General features: G+C 27.8%; 3 protein-coding genes and 1 long non-coding RNA gene across 16 annotated transcripts in view; 2 read left to right on the top strand and 2 right to left on the bottom strand.

The window, feature by feature from the left end:
- The window catches only part of unc79 (UNC-79 domain-containing protein), a 68,322-nt gene extending 63,169 nt beyond the window's left edge, over window positions 1-5,153 (top strand). For 7 of the 8 annotated variants that reach the window (XM_067047114.1, XM_067047117.1, XM_067047119.1 and 4 more), the window contains 9 exons: window positions 569-814; window positions 1,344-1,454; window positions 1,535-1,651; window positions 1,854-2,042; window positions 2,119-2,288; window positions 2,590-2,818; window positions 2,901-3,038; window positions 3,231-3,350; window positions 3,444-5,153. In XM_067047114.1, the coding sequence (XP_066903215.1) occupies window positions 569-814; window positions 1,344-1,454; window positions 1,535-1,651; window positions 1,854-2,042; window positions 2,119-2,288; window positions 2,590-2,818; window positions 2,901-3,038; window positions 3,231-3,350; window positions 3,444-3,638 (1,515 nt within the window). In that variant the 3' untranslated portion in view covers window positions 3,639-5,153. Of the gene's footprint in view, window positions 1-568; window positions 815-1,343; window positions 1,455-1,534; window positions 1,652-1,853; window positions 2,043-2,118; window positions 2,289-2,589; window positions 2,842-2,900; window positions 3,039-3,230; window positions 3,351-3,443 lie in introns of those variants that run through there. The other variant, XM_067047121.1, reaches the window with a different exon arrangement.
- A 3,231-nt stretch (window positions 5,154-8,384) lies between these two features.
- Lsm10 (U7 small nuclear RNA associated Lsm10) lies at window positions 8,385-22,896 on the top strand. 3 transcript variants are annotated; one of them, XM_067047124.1, is made up of 4 exons: window positions 8,385-8,684; window positions 8,750-8,867; window positions 16,145-16,364; window positions 22,704-22,896. In XM_067047124.1, exons 1-3 carry the CDS (start codon window positions 8,530-8,532, stop codon window positions 16,337-16,339), a joined length of 468 nt encoding a protein of 155 aa, XP_066903225.1. In that variant the 5' UTR covers window positions 8,385-8,529; the 3' UTR covers window positions 16,340-16,364; window positions 22,704-22,896. The 3 variants fall into 3 exon arrangements, with proteins under 3 accessions (XP_066903225.1, XP_024216464.1, XP_066903224.1); XM_024360696.2 differs by lacking the exon at window positions 22,704-22,896 and adding an exon at window positions 19,786-20,141; XM_067047123.1 differs by lacking the exons at window positions 8,385-8,684; window positions 8,750-8,867; window positions 22,704-22,896 and adding an exon at window positions 9,141-9,909 and having other exon boundaries at window positions 16,145-16,315.
- LOC136795686 (uncharacterized) lies at window positions 9,435-11,937 on the bottom strand. 4 transcript variants are annotated; one of them, XR_010843326.1, is made up of 3 exons: window positions 11,092-11,937; window positions 10,897-11,000; window positions 9,435-9,560 (listed from the first exon to the last, which is right to left on the bottom strand). It is a non-coding gene; the product is annotated as an uncharacterized lncRNA (long non-coding RNA). The 4 variants fall into 4 exon arrangements; XR_010843325.1 differs by having other exon boundaries at window positions 11,088-11,937; XR_010843324.1 differs by lacking the exon at window positions 9,435-9,560 and having other exon boundaries at window positions 10,694-11,000.
- Window positions 21,174-23,417, bottom strand: part of Acat2 (Acetyl-CoA acetyltransferase 2) — a 5,244-nt gene continuing 3,000 nt past the window's right edge. Inside the window, exons 7-8 of the mRNA XM_067047122.1 lie at window positions 22,077-22,239; window positions 21,174-21,341 (exon numbers count right to left, since the gene is read on the bottom strand). Coding sequence (XP_066903223.1) covers window positions 21,223-21,341; window positions 22,077-22,239 — 282 coding nt within the window. The 3' untranslated portion in view covers window positions 21,174-21,222. The remainder of the gene's footprint in view (window positions 21,342-22,076; window positions 22,240-23,417) is intronic.

Genomic DNA, 23,417 nt, shown 5'->3' on the forward strand with positions numbered 1-23,417 from the left:
ACACGCCCTGAGATTAAGAGTCTCTCTCTTTCTTTTTATATAATAAAATTAAGAGTCTTTTTTATATTATAAAGGTTTAAATATAATTCTATTATCCATTTGATATTAGTGTTCTTAATTTGAACCCAAGTTTTCTCTCTTATATTTGAAGAAAGTTATAAAAAGAATCAAAATTCTTTTTATTTAATTTTTTATATTTTTAAAATTATTACAATATATGATGAATGGATACAACTCAAGAAAAACGTTATAATAAAAAAATGATCTTTAACAAAGAAGGATTAGTTTGGAAGAAAATAAATTGTCAAGCAGCAACATGTTGAAGTTATTCCAATGAGGAAAATCCTGAAAGGAAAGTGTCATAATTAGTAACAAGCATTACATAATAATTTTAATTTAATTTAGGTTTATTTTTAAAAATGATTTCACTTAATCTAAAATGGGGCTAGTTAATCATTTTAGTAAATCAGGACACCACTGTAAATAGTTTTCATTCCATAATTTTATGTTATTAACTATTTTTGATTTCAATCCATTTCAGGTTTTATAACTTTTTTTGTTCTTTCAGAGTTTGAATTCGAAGAAGTCTTTACCTGATATTTTACCCATAATTCTTCATAACATTGCTTGCTACCTTGACTGCCTTCCTCTTGAAGCAGGGCTCGGGCCTGGCTCTGGCCCCTGGTCATCCCTACTTACACAGCTGGATATTCTGTTCCGTAGACTATCTCTTCAAATTCAATTGGCTACACCATTGCCTTTACTGAGAATAATGCTCTCTACCTTACGAGTCCCAGGAATAGCTGCCTGTAAGGTAATGCTGCAACTGTTTTAATAATATATGTCGCATCTAATTATATATAAGATAACATGTAATTTATTATTCAAGTGACATATTTCTCAAGATCAAAATTACTTCAGATTCATTTAATTAGATTTTATTTTAATGATTTTGCTATCAAAATGAATCGATTCAGTTTTATCATTTTTTTCACTTTTTATAATCCTATACAAAATATTTTTATTAAATGGTAACTGCTCAGTTTCTATGGGTCATAGTATGATGAGATATAGCCTTTAATAAATGATCATTCGTAAGGAGTTTTTTGAATCTGGCCGATAGTTCTTGAAATTAGTACGTTCAAGTAGTAGTTTAAATTTATATAATAGTATAGATTTTTTTTTTATTCACATTCATTAGAATGCAGACTACTAATTATTATTTTGTTTCAAATTTTTGGATTATTGAAACAATATTGTTTGGCATCATCATTGTTTTTTATGAGTACTATTTTTTTTTAAATCCTAAAATTATGTATCACAAAAAATATTAACATTTTCAGAGCATCCTTGATCCATTTTCAAAAGTTTTGAGCTGCTGTATTCAAAACTACGTCCTGAAGTACCAACAGCTTTCCGATCTATGCTACCTTTGTAATAGAGCATTCACAAGGGTGAGTAGCCAAAATAAAAAAAAATTATCAACGTAAATATGTAAGTTTTGTTATAACTTTTGTGTTATTTTCATTTTTAGGAGCGTGAAAAACAAGCTTTGACAAGAACAGTTGTATTTGAGCTTGTTCAAGCGTTAAAGTTCAAAACTAACATACCTGAGTCAAATTTTCTTCTTCTAATCAATTTTGTCCTTCAAGTAAAAATCTTTTTTAATTATTATTCATTTATGCTAGTTAAGATTCCTCATTAAGGAAATCCATTAGTGAAAACCTCATTATAAATCTTAAATAATATTTTGTATAAATAAATGTTTTGTTAATAATGCTGATTTATTTGGTAAAATCTTAAATTAAATTTAAGTATCTTAAATTTTAAAAACAAATTAAGTTAATGCCTAGGATGCTGGTGGAATGCTACCTGCTCCAACTGCTAAATTAGAAGAATCTGCATATCCAAATCTAGATTCTCAACAAGTTTATAACACATGCGCTGCAGAGGTCATGAGGCAGCATCTCACTGATGCACTAGATTTCTTGGCAGATATTCATACTATCACAAAAATCAAGGTGGCTGCTGACAAAATCAAGGTATGTATATAAAAATACCTTAATTTTGTTTACAGAATGTTCTTTCATTATATATTCCAATTCTGTTTTCTTATAGAGCAAAAGTATGTCATTGGGATTGAGTGAAGACACATTTGGTGGTACTTTAAAATCTGGCATTGCCCAATTCGTTGCCTTAGAAATGACAAGAGGTTGTAGTCGTGATAACAGAACTGTTTCTAGATATTTACCATGGTTATATAATGCTCCGTCTTCGATTCAACAAGGGTACTTTCAAAGTTCTATTTAACATATTATTTTAATTATTGCCAGAAGGTTTCTTATGCATCTAATTTAGGACTAAAGTTCGTCTAATTCGTTTATTTCTATATAAATATAATGTGTCGACTATCTATTACTTGTTATATACTTGGTACAGTAAATTATCTATCATCACATCCTGAAGATGAACCACATGTTTGCATTGAAATGTCAGCTTGTATGATAAATAATTACTGACTGATTTTCTGTCTATCATCCATGACATACTTCCTACAGTAAATTATCTATTGTCTCTTATTTTGTTTAGACCTAGAGAATTTTCCGATTGTGTGGCACACATGAGATTACTTTCTTGGTTGCTCCTTGGTGCTCTAACTCATACGGCTCTTCATTCAAGTCCTTGCTCACCTGTACCGCAGGAAGCTGCTTGTCATATTGCTGACCATGTTCAAGTTATTATGGCTGGTTTTGCTGAACAGTCAAAATCTTCTGTTCTTCATATGTCTTCTCTTTTTCATGCTTTTGTTTTATGCCAAGTATGCACCATGTACTAAATTAAGTAGGTATCTTTATTTACTTTAAATATTCTATGGCTTAGTCTAATTTCCTTTTTTCTAGTTATGGACTGTGTATTTAGAGCAAGGTGCAGCTAGCAATCTTCCAAGCAGTGATGCACATTCTGTCACAATGAGTATTTTGTTTGATTTTTGGGGTAAAGTTACACCCAGTATTTTACAACTTGTATCACACTCCAAAGTATGTATGCCACAATATATATTACATTCTATTTAATTTTGAAATTATTTCATAAATTTTATATAAAAATTAGCTCTGAAAATGTCTTCCTTCTTTCAGCCTATTTAGAATAAAATTTTGAAATGCAATTAATTATTCATCAAATTGAAAACTTCTACAAACTGCAAAAGTAACTAATTTATTTGTCAATAGGTTACAGAAGTTAATGCACATTTTTTGACGTTATTAGAAGCCTTGTTAGAGTGTAAATCTGCTGTATTAAATAAACTGATGCCTGTTTGGAGTCCAGTTTTATATTCAGGACAGATTCCGGTAACAATAGCTACTTACATACCTATAAATGGATTATAAAAATTGAATATTTGATATATATACCTGTACCTAATTTTTTCTTACTAATTTTAGATTCCTGGTCAGATTCAAATGAGACTTCAGACCTGTAATAATTTTGCCCCTACAACTCCTCTTTCCTCTACATTAAATACAGTAAACCAAGCTACACAAAACACTGTATTGTTACAGTGGTTAAAAAGGCTTCAATTTAAAATGGGCCAAGTTGAACTGCAGTCATCAGCAGCAACTCAAATTTATTCAGTTTAAAAAAATGAATAGTGATAATTTATTCACGTTTTTCAAAAAGTAATTGAAGTAATTAGATATACTGAGAGATGGTTAATTACTTGCCATGTTCACTAATTTATTGTATATAAAAGGTTTAATGATTGTTTCTGTGATGAGTATGAGCGTATTTTGTGAGACAAATATCCACTTCTTTATAAAAAAAAAACAACATGAACTTTAAATTTATGAGAAACTCTAATAAAAATGTTAATTTGGTTCAATTTTTAATCATCTAAAATAGAAGATATAATATTAATCTTTCTTTTTATGATCCTGAAACCTAAAATTAATTTTAAATTAAATACACATATATTACATATTAAAAAAAATAATAAATTTTATTACCTCATTGTTTATTCATTTAGAAGTTGCGTTACATTCGTAGAAATGTATCCACCTAAAACTATCTTATTCTGTTGCTATTTTTGTATTATTTTATAACTGAACTTATGAAACACTTAATAACAACTAAATTTTTATTATAAATGTAATAAATTATGAAAATATAATATAAAATAATAGGATCAGTAATTTTATAGAAAAATTTAGAGATGTGACAAATTAATGTAGACCATAAGAAATGATTCCTTAATAGATATTTATTTAAAAGATTATAAAATGTTCCGATTATATTGGGTTAATTAAAAAAAACACTTAATTATCATTAATTATTAAATTCAAATAATGCCCTTGGTACTATTTTTTTGTAAAGAACGTATCAAAATATATTTAATGTAATAAATTCCATATTTTAAGAATACTTGTATCCAATACCTTTCATTCTTGTGTATGGTGCAAATGTGCCAAAATCATGAATATTTATATGGGATTTAATAAGATGATTATTTTTTTATGTAAAAATAAGATTAGAAAACAAAATTTTATTTTTTTTATTTTACTAATTGTGTCAAATTATTGATTATATTGTCTATATGAATAGTTATAGAAAATAACATATATTAAAGTTCTGTATTAAATTATTTATTACAGTTTAAACAGAGATTTTTAAAGAATCTACAAAAAATTTTTCACCAATGTTATGTATGTAATATTTTTTGTAAATATTTTATTTAATGAAAAAAAGAAGGCTGGGATTTATTACTACCTAGTTTTTAACTATGAATGTTTTCTACTTTATTAAAAAAATTATTAACCAAAGTATTTATAAGAGAAAGTTTTCTGAAATAGTTGAATTAATAACACGAACAAGAGTCTCAAGCATATGTTACATTTACTTACTAATATAGAAAAATATTGCTAAATAACATAAAACTCAAATTTATCTGTCATTCTACAGAAAGATAAAACAGATTTGTCAGGTTAATGAATCTAAGTGTATTTATATTTTAATTAAAATAAAGTACCTCAAACTCTTGTTTTCAATTTTGATTCAATTATCTCAATCATTGCTAATGTTTTGTATAGAAATGACTGATTTTATTTGTTATTTTATTGATGATTTATTCAGGTAATAAACTTTACAAATGAACTTCTTGAATCTTCCTTTATTTTATAAATGCTTTTACTATTGACTCTGAGATCTTATTTACTCATATGAGGTTTAGAAAAATTATCCATTTACTCAAAGATTATTTTGAGTGATGTGGACATCACTCCTATACCTACCTCATTTTCCCCATTGCTTACTTTTAGGCATTCATTTTTGTTATAAAAACCACTAATTTTTGGACTTGAGAAAGTTTATCTAGGCCATTATGAATAATAATACTACATTTATAATTTCCAAATTAATGTAGTGATTTTTTTTAGCATTTAGACTGATCTGCATTGAATTAAGGTTCTTCTTCTCAGCTATTCCTGTGCAGTGCACGATACCTGCTTCCGTTAATTCCGATCCAATACCAACTGCCATCTCCTCCAGTCAATTCCTTTTCTGACCAAGGTCTGCTTGGCACCTTCCTCCAAAGTACTCCTTGGCCTTCCCTGTTGCCTCCTTCTGTCATTGTTACTATCTATCATGATCATGACTGCATGTCATAGAAATCATAAAATCATAGACATGATTTCCAACCTCTCCCTTTTATGTTTTGTAATGAGGGTCCATGCTTCACTGTAGTAAATCATTATTTGGAGGATTGTGTTTTGAAGACAACTATTTTGGTCTCTTTACTTATGTTTTCTATCTCAAGAAGACTTTCTTGATAGCATCAAGCACCTTTCTGCTAACTTCACTCTTCATAAATGTGAGCACCAAGATACTTGAAATCGCTCACTTGTTCAAATGGGAATACATTGAGCTGTACTCTACCACCTATTCATCTCTCCTTCCAATTCTTATAATTTTAGTTTTCTCAACCCTTATTTGCAAATTCTTCTTGCAGGATTCAATTGGAATTTAAGAAATTAGGGGTTTCATCCATTTATTCTAAAAATTATCAAATCATCTGCACAGAACAAAGAGAAGAGGTCTTATGTATTTGTACCCTATTCTGTAGGGACTCATGTTTTATTACAAACGTAAAGGAGGACTGAAATGGGGCACTACTGCCTGATATCTTGTTTAGTGGTGAACTGCTATATTATTGCAGGTTCTTTCTATGTTTCTTTAGCTCTTATATAAATTTTGGATTGACATGTTAATATGAATGTCAACTCGCGGCTGACCTGTAGTTTTTACATTCCCAGTAATTCCTTTTCATAAATATTGGAATTACAATTGAAACTTCACAATCCATCAGGATATTCTTTGTTCTATTTTCTACCCTTCAACCCAAGACTTTCAGAATCTTGTTTTTCACCATTCACCTTTGGATAAAATATTTTTTATAGTTGTTAGGGAGAGTTTATTTTTATATATTGTTTCCAAAATTAAATGTTATGAAATCAAAATTCAGGGCTTATTTTGTTAATTTTCAATTATTTGATTTAGATTTTGACATTAATAACTTAAGGATAGTACAGGATTTAAATATTGTAAGTGTTTAGGCATTTTAGAATATATAGTCATTATTTGTTGGGTGGGGTGTTTGTATTATCGTTATGGTCCAACATAACCAACTACATGATGAACAATCCAATAAAAAAGATCTGATTTATGAATTATTTTATAAATGTTAATGAGGTGGTGAACTTCCTGAATCAACCAGTACTTCCTACCAAGTTCAGCGTCTGAGAAAAAGATGTATTTAATTGGAAGTGTACACATAGTTAGATAATCATAATATAGTATTCAGTGTTAAGGTCTTCCTTTGTTTCAAGTCGGTATGGTCCAAGTTCTAAGTGACTTATTGAGAAATCCATTCTCCTTTGAGTAAGCCATTACTTGTCCATGCTTGAAGGAACAATTTTTAATTTATAAATAAGTGTAAGTGCCTTGTGGGTATATTTTGTTTCTGAGAAAATTAAATTTCAGTGTAGGATAAATTCATCTTCAAGCTTTCCCAAAGAACAGTCAAGTCAGACAATTAATGCCAAATAATTTTAAGCAATTTTTATAATTAATTTTATTGAGTGCAAGAGGACAAAGAATATTCCCTCTCCTCTATGTCTGCTAGACATTTATTTTGAGGAAGTCATAAATGACATTTCTGTTCTGAATAAATAAATTTATCAAAATGAAATAAAGAATACAATTTGGAACTGAAGTGGTAAGAGGAACTATTTCAACAGTTGTTCCTTTTTTGTCAGCCCTACCTAAAAGTTGCACATTGTCCTAACTAAAACAAGTCTCAAGGAGATACCTTAGGAGACCTCCACAAAATAAATATTTACAAATTCAGAAGAATGTTGAACCCATCAGGTGCTTTTACGTCACAGCCTCAACATTGTGTAACTATTGCAACAGGGATTCAGGCATTATCAATGAACCCTATCTTGTAAGTTTACCTCCTTTCTTCATTCTATTGACGTAATGTTGCATAATTGGTCAACAATTATAGTCCACATTATTTTTATTTTATCCACTACTGTAAAAAAAAAACTTTCAAGTTGGTTTTAATTATAAAAGTAGGGCTCGATGAAGCTGCAGCAATTATACCTGCCTCCCTAAAGCCAGCACTTGCTTCATTTTCCTTTGCTGCTTTGTAGATTTGATGATGAGACCATAATAATGATGGGTTTCAGATGTGGGAGGATTAAAGAGTGCCAGTTTTTAGTGTCAGAGTTGTTTGAGTTCAATACATTCGTTAATCAGCACATATTATATGCTAGTTATATGAAATACAAATTTTAATTGCCATACAAATAAAAAAGAAAAATAAGAGATGTGGTCTGGCTTTAGCCTAAGAATCAATTTGTCAACAGCTATGTTCATTTACAACAGTCATTTCCAACCAATGGATCCTAAGCCACAGGAGAGTCATTTTTGTGAGGAATTACTGTTGCTTAATTTTCATGATGTTTGAGTGTTGGTTGTAGGGTTTTAAGTCATAAGTCCACCATAAAATGCAATTTCATGCAATTTAATTTTCAGATACTTTACCTCAGGGATTCCCCTTTTGCCAGCAACCAATATAGCGCTTAAGGAAGAATAAGCCATCAATAGAATTTTCTTGCTTTTAATTAAATATTAAAAACATTTATTAGATCGAATGTAAAATTTCTTTCCAATGCAGGACATTGACGGTTTTCTCCGCTTCCACTAACACTTGACAGAGAAAAGTAATTTAAAAAATATATATATAAAAGTTAGCTACAAGAATTGTTTCTATCATTTTCATAAAAATGAATTTTCAGTTTTAAAATCCAAACATTGTAGCAGGTTGCACACAGGTTATACATGATTAACAACACGTGTAGAACTTGTTTGCAAACGGTTATCCTAAGTTGAAAGGAAAACAGAAATGACAGTTTAAGTGTTATGTAACCTTATTGGTAGGTTTTAGTATTGTATTTGTTTATTAGACTCATTATGGAATTTACCGGTGCTGTTAGGGAAAGTGGTAGGGAAGTGTTTAACTCTTACAATAGTTTATTGTGTGTTGCTCAAGCTGTTACAGGATTTTATACAACCATTGATTTAAGGAATGATTCATTTATTTCTGGGAAAATAGAACAGGTTGATGGGTAAGTAATCTCAATATAGTTGTTTTATTTTCAATTGTAGTGGAATAACAACATTGAATTTCCAGGTTTATGAATATTGTTATAAGTGATGCTTTATTTACTGATGCCTGTGGGAATGAATTTTATTATGATCCTTTTTTTGTTAAGGAGAGAAATATCAGATACATTCATTTACCAGAAGAGGTAAGGACTTGCATTGTCTCCTCCCAAATGGAGGTTATTTGACCTAGATTTTGTTTCTTTTAGTTGTGATAAAAAATTATCTGGTGATAAGTTACTTTTATGCAGAAAATGTTAACACTTCTGAAAAGTGAAACACTATATTCCTGTTTGTCCCATAAGAGTTATTGGGTTTTATATAAAAATAGAATTGTTTCCTATGTGTATTGCAATAGACCTAACCCTCAAGGTCATATACATAGTGTTTATTAATCATTTAGTTACATAATTTCAGTTATGAAGACATACATCCTTTTTAAAAATAATTTATTTTTTTATAATTGTTTTAAATCAAATTTGTTTTCTTGTAATATGCCATTAATATGTCCCTTTGGTAGAACATTATGGGGCCAATTCCACAAATATTATAAGTGTGCTTTTAAATCATCTTATGCTGTAAACAGTTATAGAAATCTCAGTTATAAAAAGAATATTTTCAGTGGAAATTGCCAACATTTTGCTCTAAGTGAATATGATTGTATTGGATTTGATTTAGACAATACACTATGTGAATATAAAATTGATTCCCTAGCTCAAATGGAGTATGAAGTTCTATCAAAGTTTCTTGTTGAACAAAAAGGTTATGATGAAAATTTTCTTTATGCTCCTTTGGATTCAGAAGCTGTGGATTTTCTTCAGCGGGGTTTGATTTTAGATCTGAAAAAAGGAAACATTTTGAAGTTGAATGAAAATGGTGTGATTACTAAGGCTAGTCATGGTACTAAGTTTCTTTGTGAAGATGATATTAAAGCAGTTTATGATTCTTCTAAAACCTGTGAGTTGAGTGAAAATATTATTACAAATTTGACTCTAGCATGGCAAGAACCATTTAGGCAGAATTACAGATTATTATTGGATTATTTTGATTTACCAGCATCACTTGGTTTTGCTAGAGCTATAGATTCAAAAGAATCTGCTGGAAATGATGATTATACAGCTGTTGGTCGTGATTTACTTTCAGCGCTCGTTTATATGTATTCAAGAGATCATTTTAAAACAGGAGAAAGTGAGTTTTTCAGGCGTTTAAAAGCTGATCCACAAAAATATATTAATAAATGTTCTGATAAGGTTATTAATTGGCTAAGAGAATTAAGAAAGACTAAAAAGTTATTTCTTATTACAGGCTCTAATATTGATAATGTTTCATTTACTGCTTCCAACTGTTTAGGTGATGATTGGAAGGATTTGTTTGATATTATCATATGTTATGCACGTAAACCAGGCTTTTTTGAATTGGATAGGCCATATTTTTCTGTTAACGGCTTAAATGAGGGAAATGAATTAAAGAATAATAGTTTAAAACTTGGCAATGCTTATAGTCAAGGTAATTGGAAAGATTTATATGCTGTTCTTTGCAATAATCCTAGTGATAAATCGAGGTGCTTATACATTGGCGATAATTTTGTGGAAGATGTTTATTCTCCACGAAGAAATGTACTTTGTGATACTGTTGCTATTTCTGAAGAGCTATCTGCTGAAGGTTTTTGTGGTAACAACCACCCTTCTGGAAATTATATTAGATCTAAAAAATGGGGTTCATGCTTTGTTGAAAGAGACTCAGGATTATTGACTCTGTGGGGCTGTGTTATCAATAATTATGCTAAAATTTGTGTTCCCTCTTTAAATTTTCTAGCAAATTTTGAAATTCATCAAAATGTTCACTCAACCAACAAAAACTATTTTATAAGCTAATCCACTTGAATCTGCAATATGTTATTCATTACTTATAAATAGAGTGGCATAGAATTGAATGATCCAACAAGTTCTTGTTTTTGTTTACGAAATCAAAATTTTTAATTTACATTTGAAATACTGACAGAAGCTGTGATACAATATATAAATTGATATTTGGATGTGTATTTGATAATTTATCAGGCAATTTTTTTCAGGTTTCATATTATTTTATTATAATTTTTTTTTATTTTAGTAAATCTGTTCTAAAAAAGTGTGTCTTAAAGAAAGAAAGAGATTGTATTTACATTATAATATTTACCAATGTATAGATGTTTTCTGATTTATTTCTAAAATGGGCAAAGTTGACATTCTCGGTACTGGCTCTCTGGAAATTGGCCCTTTTAGAATGAAGTGACTGGACAACTGTATAACATATAAAGTTACAACTTAATGCTAACATATTATTTTATCAATGTGTAATATTTGAAACTAAAGTATTGACGATCTTACTGACAAGTAGAAATGCTTATTCAGATCCTGACCACTTAAATCAAGGACCCATTTTGGCTTGTTGATCTGCAGAAAGAGCATAAGAAGCGAAAGGTGGCTGGTATGTTCTGTTTTAAGTCAAAATAATGTAAGTAGATAATCAAAACAAAGCTCTGAATTATTTGGCATCATCAAACATTATTACCCTTTTTATATTCTGAGGTTGATTTTAACATTAAATTCAAGACCCTTTTGGAACTCTAACATTCTTTTATAAAGTGAAATGTTAACGCTTTGACCATGGAGGCTTCCCTGGAAAACCACTTAAAGCACAATTTTATTTTATTGTTTTGAATATTTTCTTTTCTTTTAATTTAAATAAGCATTTTATAACATATAAAATGTAATATTTAGCCAAATAAAGTATGCCACTGAATCTATTTAGGTAATCAAGTAATACAGAATGTTTCGCGGGTTTTTAAATTTTATTACTGAATAAGGACTCTAGAAAGTTATTGTATATCACCACATTTACTATAAAATTTTTTTTAGGCAATGTGAAATAATCTAAAACAATGTAAAACAAATATTTTTGTTAAATAAAAGAATACATAAGTAAATAAATTTATGCACTGAAACAAATAAATTTGATAATGAAGGAGTGTTGTAAAAATATTTAAACGGTGCAGAACCCAGAATGATTGTATGGTGGAAGCTAGGATAGTACTAAATATGTTTTGGCACAATCCAAGGTGAAAGGAAGGTGCTACAGCTCTTCCCATCACTCCAAACTCAAACTAGAAAAGTGAAGTTCCTTGATGACACATTGTTGCCCCCTAGCCACCACGGCTTGAATAGAATGTGTTGTCAACCGCAGTCAAAATGTTGAAGCAACCACTTAAAAAAAATATATTTAATATAGAACATAACAGTCCTGATCAATTTTATATTCTTATCTTATAGGGATACTCTAAAATTCTGCTGAGATTATAGTGTAGGTACCATTTAATAAAGTTAATAGTTAAATTATATCCCATTATTATTTTTTTATTTGATTATTTTAAAATATATACGTGCATCCATTTTAGAATTTTGTTTGGATATTCTTGATACCAATAGCTTAAATTTACAGCATAATAAAACTGAGAACCATAAGGTTTGTGATAGCTAAGCTAAAGTTTGTTCACTCCAACCTATGCCACTCTGTTATTTAAAAATATTTATATTTGAAATTGAAAAAAAATTCATTGTTAATATTTGTAAATGCTTAAATAATTGGTTATTATTAAAATGTTTATTTTTTTAAACTGTTATTTTTTAATTATTTATTATTATTATTACTAGAAATAATATTTGTTGAAATGTTTGTTTTGTATTAATATTTGACTACTGCGAACTAAAACATTTTAAAATCAAAGTTCTATCAAAATTTTCTGATTTTAGTGTTATTAATATTATTTAATAAAGTGATATATCGCTGCATTATGAGAATACAGTAATAAGCTGCATTGATTATATCAAGTACCTATAATTGAATTTTGAATGATCTAAATGAGTATGATTAAGAAAGAAAGTTAGAAATAGTCATGTTAATGTTAACTTAAAAGCTATTTTTTTTTTTTTTTTTAGTAGAATTTCACTAAAGGTATCTTTTACTTTATTGTATGCATTCATAAAGCATCTATGAACTGTGCTTGTCTTATTCGTATATATTACTATAAATATCTTTACGGGTAATATGCAATAACTGAAAAGCTCAAATGTGAAGTATGTTATTTGTTAATTTGTTTGTTTAGCTTGTATACCATATATCACTAGTTGCTAATAAAAATCTAGTAACTCCAATAGGATAATCTCAGAAATACGAGGTTTTTGTTGTCTACCAACGATGTGTATATATAATATTGCTTATATTTTAAAGTATATTTTCTAAGAGTATAAAATTATTTTCAAAACTGAGTGAAAAGGAATAGTCAGCAGACAAGTATTTATTACTATCATGAAATTTATTTTGGGAATAATTTTAAAAAACTTTAATTTTATTGGTTTTCTTACCCTTTCATGATGAATTCATCTTCTAGTCGATTCATTATGGAGAGTTCTATCTCTGTGAATCCTATGTATCTGTGATATAGATCTTATGTATTTTGTCAATCTCAGTGTTCTATGTTAAACTGATGTGGTTTTATCATGAGGAAAGTATCTATTTTTTTAATGTATTTAACCTAAGTTCATTCCCTTATTCTGTTTTGTATCAAATAGACGTTTATTTTTATAATTATTTTTGTATTCTGACATCTGTAAAGTTGACTTTTCTTCAATACTTCATTTGAAAAACCTTCCTGTTAAATTTATTTATTAATTTTTTTGTATAAGAAAGTTGACTTCTAATGTTTTGGGATTGTGTCTCATCCTCAGGATTGTTGCTTTTTTTAATATGTGTTCTTATTTTTAAAATAAAACTCAATTCATCATTATTAAAATACATGTAATATTTGGTTATTTTATAAAAAAAAGAAAATTTAATTTAAACTTTTAGGAAGTGGTTTCCAGAACTAGTTAAACAATGTAAGATTGTTCATTAATACAATAGAAGGCAATGTTTAGTATTCATTGAACTCCATTTCTTTATTATATGAATTTAAACAATCTTACAGGCTGTTCGCCCATTTTCTAGTTCATTTTTCATAATTTGGAAGGTCATATAGTCTTATAGTCCATAATCTCATGTCTAAAATCTGTGTCATACATGATTAAAAATATTTTCATTATTGAATGAGTGTATTTCCTTATGAGCTTATAACATTAAATCAAATTAATGTATAACCAATCTGTTCATAAGCTACTTGACTATTAATGTATTTTCCAGAAAATATATTAATTGAAATGTAAGATAATATTTGAATTGAGTTTGATGGCAAGGAAGGCCAGGCATATAAAAACAGATTATCATATGTTCATTTACACATTTTCTATAACTTAGAATAGTTCCTGGTCTAAAGATATGTTGAATTTCTATTGAATTTGAAGTTTTGTTTTCTCTCTCTTTCTACTCATTAAAATTCCATTTAATTTTTTTCACATCCATCTAAAAGAACTGCTTTATTTTGGTTGATAACATTAATCTATTCTTCAGCGAAAACAATTATTTTAAACTTATAAAATAGAACTGTTTATAAAGTTTTACTAATAAACCTTGAATATTTCTGTTATATATTTTATATTGGTTAAAAACACTTGTTTTATTTCTAATTAAATTTTAGTAAATTTAGTTGTTTATTATTATTTCCATTAAATAATTAATTGTGATAAAAAACAGGGGGTGTACTTTGTGATGTATATATATTATCATTTTTCTTGACATTCTGATCTTGTTCCCAATAATAGATTGTTGGTTTAAGCTTAAATTGGATTTAGATCATTTTACCATGATGATAATAACAGAGTGTAATTCTTTCAAATGTTAGTTCTGAAGTTGTCTCAGTTTTGAAATTATTGTTCTGTAACAGAAACTTAACACATATTCTGCTGATTGTAAGAAAGAAGATTTGAAATAAATTATTACTCAAACAATGATTTGTCTTTATCTTTTTCCTCAGTTGCATGTTCTCTATGTTTTTGTTTTATTATTCAGATATACTCGTTTGTACCTATTGAAAATTCTACCATTAGTTTAGCTCTTGCCTTACAAGTGGTGTTCCTTCAACATATTTTATAAGATAAAATTACTAATTTATGCTCAAAATGTTTTATTTTTTTGTTTGGTTCTAGAAATCTCAGTCAGAGAGTTTGTGCATTCACTGTATAAGTCTGGAAAAATTGTATTACTTTAAATTTTAATAATTTGTTTTAATTTGAAGGACACATGTAGCTTTAAGTGCTTTGGTGTCAATTACAATTCTTCGAAATGTGATTGCCAGAATCGGATTCTATGTCTAATGGTTATAATGATAATTAAAGAAAATTTGACAACGTTTACTCTAATCCTCTTCAGCTGACAATTAATGCTTATGAATATTTTTATGTAGTATAGCTACTGATATCACTCTATCAAGTTTCCTTGTTTATATTAGTTAGAGTAAGCTCCTTCAATGAAACTAAAATATTTCTAAATATGCATAAAAATCTGTATATCAAGAAGTTGTGTACAATACTGTGTAGTCAAGTTGTTGTTTGAAGAGGAAATTCCTGGTGTATTTGTATTCTGGTGGCTATTGTAATTTTTTTTTGGGAGAGCTAAACATGAATATGATATCCAAAAATATTTTTTATCTCGTTTTTAGCAAATCTTTCAAGTGTTATAGGACCATCGCTCCCTCGGAGTTTTAGTGGGGTGAGTCCAGCCCATAAAAGTACACAATATTTTATAAAAGAAAAATGGTCTGAGTGCGGTCAAAGAAAAAAACCAACTCAAATAGTCATAAAACTATTTAATGTGAGCCAACATATATTAAATATGAATATTTTATTCCTATTGTTATCCATCACTTTTCAATATTTTTTGAACCTATTTAGGAATTGACATAATTTTTTGTATCTTCATGTGATGTAAAGCTTTGCTCAGAAAGATCTGATGCTATTGATCGAATCAGCTGATAATTGGAAGGGGTAATGTTTAGTTAATAAGGTTGGTGGGTAGGAGTTACCAAATAAGTGTTTCCAAATAGGTTTTGATTGGCGCCTGGAACATGCAGACAAGCATTACCATGTAGGAGAATATTGTGTTTGGAGTATTAATGAGTATGGATTATCCTTGAGTGCTTGGATTAATCTCATTAATACTGGTTCAGTTTTTAATGAACCTTCTCAACTGTTGTATTTTGGATTAAGGATAGAGGTTTAAACTTTATTGGTTATCATTAACATTATTGGTCTCTCGCTCTGAACTGCTTGGTCCCCCCCCTCACCTTCTCTTATAACATTTATATAATGATTATTTGAAAAATTGCTAGTTAATTTTTTAGTTATTCTTAATGTGACTAGATTTCAAAATAATAAGAATATTGAAATAAATTAGTTAGTAATTATTTTTCTGAAACTTGTGTCCAAGTATTGAAAAATATATGATTTGTTTGTAGATTTCTATTCCAGATGTTATTGAGCGAAAACTGAACCCTATACGAATAAAACCCAAAAGGAAGCTTCCAACTAGTTTTAAAGGGAAAAAACTAATGTCTAGACAATTAGAGACACTAGCTCGGGTTAAACAAATTAAATTGGAGCGTCAAAATAAGAAAGCAGAATCCATGAAAGAAAAGGAATCTGAAACTTGAGGGCATAAGGAGTTATTAATATCAGGTATATATTTTTCATCTTTGCCTTATGTAAGGTAGTAAAAATTAAATTACTTATAATTGGAGAAGTTTGTGGGGAGGGGGAGGCAGTCAGCAAAGAACAACATAAATAAACAAAACCATATTTATTTATTTTATGCCGACGTTTCGACCTGAGTTTCAGGTCTTTATCAAGGGTTATGGAGTAGAAGGTAGGCCTGCCAAATGTCGGCATAAAATAAATAAATATTGTTTTGTTTGGTTATTTTGTTCTTTGCTGACTGCACTCCCCGGCAAAATTCTCCAAGCATTAATCTATAGAACTATCTACACCTCATTATAAATTACTTATAAATCAATTTTCAAATTTAGCATACATATTTCAAAAAGAAATAATAAACCTGCTTAAATTAAGTATTATGTAGATAAATAGGCAGTGACACTGTAAGCTATGTGGGTTGGTTAAAGGAGAATGAGAGAGGATATGATAAAAATATTATGATGGCATTTGATATAAGAACATAAATTAATGTTTAGGCTTAAACTTTTCTAATTAGATTAGTATTCTCAAATTTTATTCTAAGTACTATACACACCAGCTATTCTTCTGTTTTGATTACATATTACCTTAATTTTCCTTCTGAAGTCTCAGTTTAGGTATACTATTTTCCTTGAACATAAGAATTATTTCTGAAGTATCCACATATTATCCAAAATGAGTTATAATACATCAAAGAATATCATTTACTATTAATATAAATGGTAATGATGAGAAGATATTGACCGTGGATAATATATATAAGGAGATGATTGGGAGGTGGGGTCAGAATATAACACTAATAAGTTGTAATAAAAAAATGTCTTTTTTTTCTTTCTATCAATTTTATTTTTTATTTATTCATTTGATTTTTTTTTTTTTTGTTCTTTCCATAATTTTAAGTTTTAAATTATTAATAAACTAAAATATTTATATTCCTTTGCATTATATAACTTCAAATTTTTATTAAAATAATATATATATATATTTTATTTCCCACTTCTTTTATCACTTTATTTTTATTAATTTCATTCTGTTCAATTATTTACTTTATGTCATTCTGTTTATATTTTATTTTTTATTATTTTTTGTATTCATTGGTTGTTATCTTGTTCTTTGTTCTTAGCCCTGATGAAGGCTAGAAATCTGGCCAAAACTATTAAATGAGTTATTTCAACTTATTTGTGTTATATTCTGACAACACCTCCTAGCCATCTTCTCCTCATAAATATAACTAAAACTTAGTCCCCTAACATGAAAAGAAATGAAAATAAAGTATAAAGTGATTTAAAACTCTCAAGTTTGGTCAAAATCCCTCAACTTATATTTGGGTAAATATGGTATTTGTTTCCTGGCGCCTCCAAAATAAAATGCCTGCACTTATAAAAGGAAGTTGTTGATATAATGTTCAGAAAAATCAACTTGCACTGTTGCTGAATTGATATTAAGAGTCTCTATGCACTTATTAGAATTTTGAATTGGTGGAATTTAAATGCAATCATTTGTGAATTTAATCTCCCAATTAAATATCACAGAGAGACAGTAAGTACGCAACCTTTTTTTTTACTCTCTTTGATCATATCTGGCGCCTGGAATGAAATTATTGTGTACCCTTGTGATAAAGTTGTGTCTGTTTTTACCAACTTCAACAGCTATTGAATTATATTTATTATGGTATTTGGTACAGTCCAAATATTGTACATACATAATTTGCTTTCGAACTAATAACTTTAGCAACAAAAGTGTGGGTATCACTTTTCTACACAATTTTCTAAAGTTTTCAGTTTCTCTGTGGAATGGAAGTTGGTATGTTTAATACTTAGACAAACATCTTGTTTTTTTACCTACAATTTTTCAACATAATAAGATAGTATGTGGTAATTTCAGTTACGTGTGGTAATAAAAGGACTAATTGTAAAGTACCTCTTTTGCTTGTTGAAAAAAGGTGTTAAATTAAAAGCAAACATTAATTATATACTTCTTTATTCAATTGGTTTTTACTTTTCTTGTTACCATAATAAGAATATTTACAATTTGCTGCTTCAAAAAAATAATATTGGCAATATGACTAAAGTTAAATCAATCTAATCCCTTCTTATTTAGCTGTTTTTAACTTATTTACTAAATTGGTTTATGTTTAATAAAAACAGTAAAAGTTCATAAATATATGTACTATATGTGTTCATATATATAAATATATGTGTTTCATTATCTATATATTTTAAAATAGCACCTCTTTGGCAATCAATTTTTATATATTAAAAATATATTTCATTGTTACATTCAAGATCACTGTTCCTTTATATATATTTATATTTATCGCAGTGGACCCTCATCAAGGATTAGATATAATTTTCTAAATTTAATTTCAGTCTCCGATTAGTTAAAAGACAAGTTATTAAGGTAGTATATTTCATTCTTGTAAAAGTGACCAAGTTCTCATCTCGCATTGAAATTAAGATATGCATTCCATTTTATTAATTATTAAAATTTCCTCTGAGTTTCCTTGACAATTCTATTTTGGTGAAATTCTGCTCTTAGCAATTAATAATTATGAAAATATGTATATTTTTATTGTTTAAAAGAATACATAAGAAACATTATCTTTTTTTAGTCTCCTGGAAAGTCGACTAAGTTAGGAAACATTAAATTACTTTTACAGTGGTAATTGATTTCATTTCTCTGTATTGGTAAAAAACAGTTGACATCCAGTTTTTATTGAATTTAAGCATGTTTTTGTTAATAAAAAAATAATTTAGTTAAATGGAAGAAATATGTTTTATTTTCTCAACATATTTTTTTTTTAAAAACTATTGAAATCATACATCTGTACTTTTTGTTGTATAAAGTTCTTCCCTTTTATAATTTGTTTTGTATTTTTTCTGTACTATTTTTCATTTTTTTATCCTTATGTCCTGCCCTCCTAGGCTGTGGCAGAAAATAAAAAGAAGGAATTTTACACAATTGATTGGGTTCAAGAAAAAACGTTAAAAAAATGTTGTTACATAAATAATATCAATATAGATTCTGATGAGAAAAAAATATATGGGTAAATTTAGTCCTCGATTTCTGTAAGGTGCTGGAACCTTTTGGAGACTATGGGTTATTCCAAATTATCGCCTCAACATAACATCATAATCGATCGTTACAACCTGATAACGGTTATTTTATTTAAAGAGTAAAATTAGCAGGCAAGGCTCAATCACGAACATAATTTTTAACTATCTTAATTTTTTTCCTGAAAAGAAGTACCAGAATGTCATTATCATTTCATTATTGCTGAGGGTTCACTGCGTATATATAAGTTCATAAATGTTATTTTTATTATTTAAAAATCATCTCATTATATTCTTATAGTTATTATTAAGTTTAACATAAATCTTTCCATTTATTTATTTTTTGTTTTTAGATAATGCTTTAACACCAGTATGTACTTAAATACTAAATGTTGTATATAAAGGTTTTACATATTCTAATTTTATGTAACCATTGATGGGAATAAAACTTCTAGACCGGTACAACAATTGAACCTACTTCACAAGTTTTACCTCAAGTTGATGAAGCATGTTAATATGCCAGTTATTAGATAAATAATGTTTATTAGATAGAGAAAATGTTGCTAGATTGAAAGTTTAAAACTTTCTTATAAAAGCCTTATTTCTTAATTGAGCTCTAATAGTTTTTTTTTCTCAGATCTAAATTAATATTTGCAATATTATTATAAATATTATTTTTATTTGTTAACAAATAAATATTTAACATGTTTTTCAGTAATCCCTCTTCTTTACTCTAATTAATAGGAGTTATTTTGTACAAAAATGTGTACAAAGAAACAAGTGAGCTGACTTATGTGCAAAAGCTTTAAGATTAATGACCAGTCGCCTTTTCTAATGTTAACTTAAATAAATTAATTTTAGCTATGTAAGGCTTTGAATGCCTTACATTGTTGATTGGGTATGACTAGGCAGTGTTAAGAATTGAGCAACATTATCCTAAATGCTGCCGAGATTCATTTATAGCAGTACTGGCTACCAATCTTAAAAAACAAGAAGATATTTTAAGTTATATTACACATTACTTTCTTGCAAAAAACATTCTGATTGTCCAATAAACATTTTCAAATCATACTTTCTTATTAGAAAGTACTACCATTGATCAATTTATGCAGCATGTGATAATAGTATAAAATGTGTGTCATACATTGTTATGTCAACAAAATTCATTTTAAATAATAAAATAATTGAATAAAATTATAGGAGTCGAGTGTTACATAAATTCCCTGAATATTAAGATTAATGATTAGTAATAATAACATATTATATGTTTTATATACTATATAAACCAATAACAATAAACAACAAAAATTTATGTGCAAATATATAAATTTCATCATTCATATCACCCATAACAATCTTTTATATCTTCTTAGCATACATTTTTCCATTAAAAAATAAATAAATTAATTTCACATAAATCTTATAATTTTCTTTAAATAAAATAATTAAATTAAAACATAACATACAATTTATAAATATTTTACTTGTCAAACAAATAATGATAATTTTATAAATAAAATAACAAAAATGTCAATATGTATAGGTGTGTGTGTTAAAAATTTCTCGGAAGTTCGCAGCAGTTGAAATACAAATATTAAAACTAAATAGTAGTATAACCAAATGCTAAAAAATTCCTGAGATACTTGTGCAAAGTTAAGAATATTAATATATAGCTAACTAAAAATAAAAATACTGTATTATATCTTAATCTCTCTCTAATAACAATTCTACTATACACAAAATTGTTAAAATCATATCTTTATTAGTAATATAACATTAAAAATTTGGTGTTAGATTCTTTCTACGGCTATAGCAATACCCATACCTCCTCCAATACAAAGTGCAGCAATTCCTTTTGATTTTCCTGTTCTTTCCAGGGCATGTATCAAGGTAACCAACACCCTGGTTCCTAAAACATCGAATGATCTTTTTATAGATATGATTTATTGTTATTAAAATTTTAGCAGTTCATTCTACTATTAATATTGAACAAACTATTTCTGACAAAGCCACCTCAATTATCAATGTTAAGGTGTTCTGTTATATTTTCCTGAAGGAGTTTCAAAAGTATTAAAGCTATTCAGAATGTAATGAATGTTTAAAAAAAAAAAGTAAATTTTCAACTATAATGAATTATACACTAGTAACTATAATGCTTAGAAGCTCAAAATGATGATGGATTATAACACCTTTTTTTTTTTTTTTTTTTTCATAACCTGATTTCTCTTTTACTACAAGCTTTAGAGAGTTGATATCTTTCTGCTAGATTGACATTTGACTGTGACACAATAACTTAATACCCCAATAAAAATATTGCATCCTTCAATTGTCATAACTCCTGTTCATAATTGAAAATATTCTATTAAAAGGAATTTTCCTCTTTTATTAGGGTTTATGTATTTAATTGAACTGAATTTAATCAAGAAATTGATATCATATGGAAGGTGTAATATCAAAAATTAGATCACAATGAAGAAAAAGACAAATGATAAATCCATTCATAATGCTGCAACAATTGATTTCATTAAGGGCAATTACTTTTATCTTGTTTCAACAAGGATTAGCATATTAATATCGACATTTGCATTTTAATGTACCACATTATACCATTATTAGTATTTATGTAAATCATGAGAAAATATACCTGATGCTCCCAGAGGATGGCCTAAAGAGATAGCTCCTCCATTGATGTTTACTTTTTCTTCATCAATTCCTAATTCTCTAATCACTGCAATCGATTGGGCAGAAAATGCTTCATTTAACTCAAAGAGATCTACATCTTCGATAGACCAAGATATTTTCTTTAACTGAAAATAATCATCAAATCTAAAACTTAATTTTAATGTATTATTGTATATACACATAAATAATCATCTGTCTATCACTATTTTCATCAAAACAGTTTAAAAGGAATTAAGGTTCACTACTAATGTAATAATGAAAGAATAATAATCATTAAGTAGGATGATGCAATAAGCAACCTAATGGAAGGAATAAACCTCCATAATTATCTTTTGGAATAAACCTCCTTATAAACTGATTAAGATTACCTCATTTGTTTTTCTCCCTATGGATAGCAATAATATATGGAAACAATACTGCTCCAGATGTCAGAAAGTAAAAGAATATATTTGATGGTTTATTTTACATACAATATAATATGCAAACCAGCAAAGATATTTCATAATGTAACCTAACATAATAGTTTTAAAAAAAACTATTAGTAAGTTTCAACTTTATAATTTAATTATAGATTTGCTCTCTGTTACAGACGTGAAGACAAAAGGTCATGGAAAAAAATATATTCTTTTAGAATGCCTCACAAGATAGTATCTTAACCATGAATAATGAATGAAAACCTCAGTTATTGTTGGTTTTATAAAAAGAAGAAGTGATTTGTTGGACCAAAGAAGAAATATTTAAAATAAATATATGAACTTAAATAAAGCATTAAAAATTTTAAATTCTTTTTTATATATTTTTTTTTAAGGTTTAGGCCAGGCTCTCAGCCAATTACCACTATATAAGTACCTTTTATTAAATTTGAAACATAATTAACCAAAGTAATAAAGATTTAATTATAACTTCTTACTCAATACTCACAATATGTAGAAATATGAGTCGGTTAATAAGTAGAGAACCTATATATAAGCCTAAAAGAAGGGTCAATCCTTTATTTAAAAAACAGTAGTAAGTAATTTTATTTTGTTGCTAGGGTTATCATGGTTTATGGTCTTACAATAATTGTTAAAATTATACAAACTATTTGTTAACTTAATTTATGCAACACACAATGCCGGTCAAATATTACACAGGTAATCTTTGACAAACAGTAAAAAAAGGAAAAGCAAAAATCCTTTAAAAAGAAAAATAGTAACTACTAATAAAAAATCTTTTGAGTGATCGGAAAATTCATTAGATATTAATTTTAAAAATAGTTTAATCTTATTTTTAATGTATTCACTTCAGTACTATTATATATATA

The sequence above is a fragment of the Halyomorpha halys genome, unplaced genomic scaffold (assembly GCF_000696795.3).
Source record: "Halyomorpha halys isolate HHAL.00 unplaced genomic scaffold, Hhal_1.1 Scaffold364.1, whole genome shotgun sequence".
NCBI lineage: Eukaryota > Metazoa > Arthropoda > Insecta > Hemiptera > Pentatomidae > Halyomorpha > Halyomorpha halys.

Excerpts from the sequence above, each read along its gene's own strand:
- Lsm10 (XM_067047123.1), top strand. The coding sequence starts at position 9,141 with ATGAAGACATACATCCTTTTTAAAAATAATTTATTTTTTTATAATTGT. Across the intron at positions 9,910-16,144 it reads TCATTTTAAAACAGGAGAAA|ATTTCTATTCCAGATGTTAT; the intron begins GTGAGTTTTTCA and ends ATTTGTTTGTAG.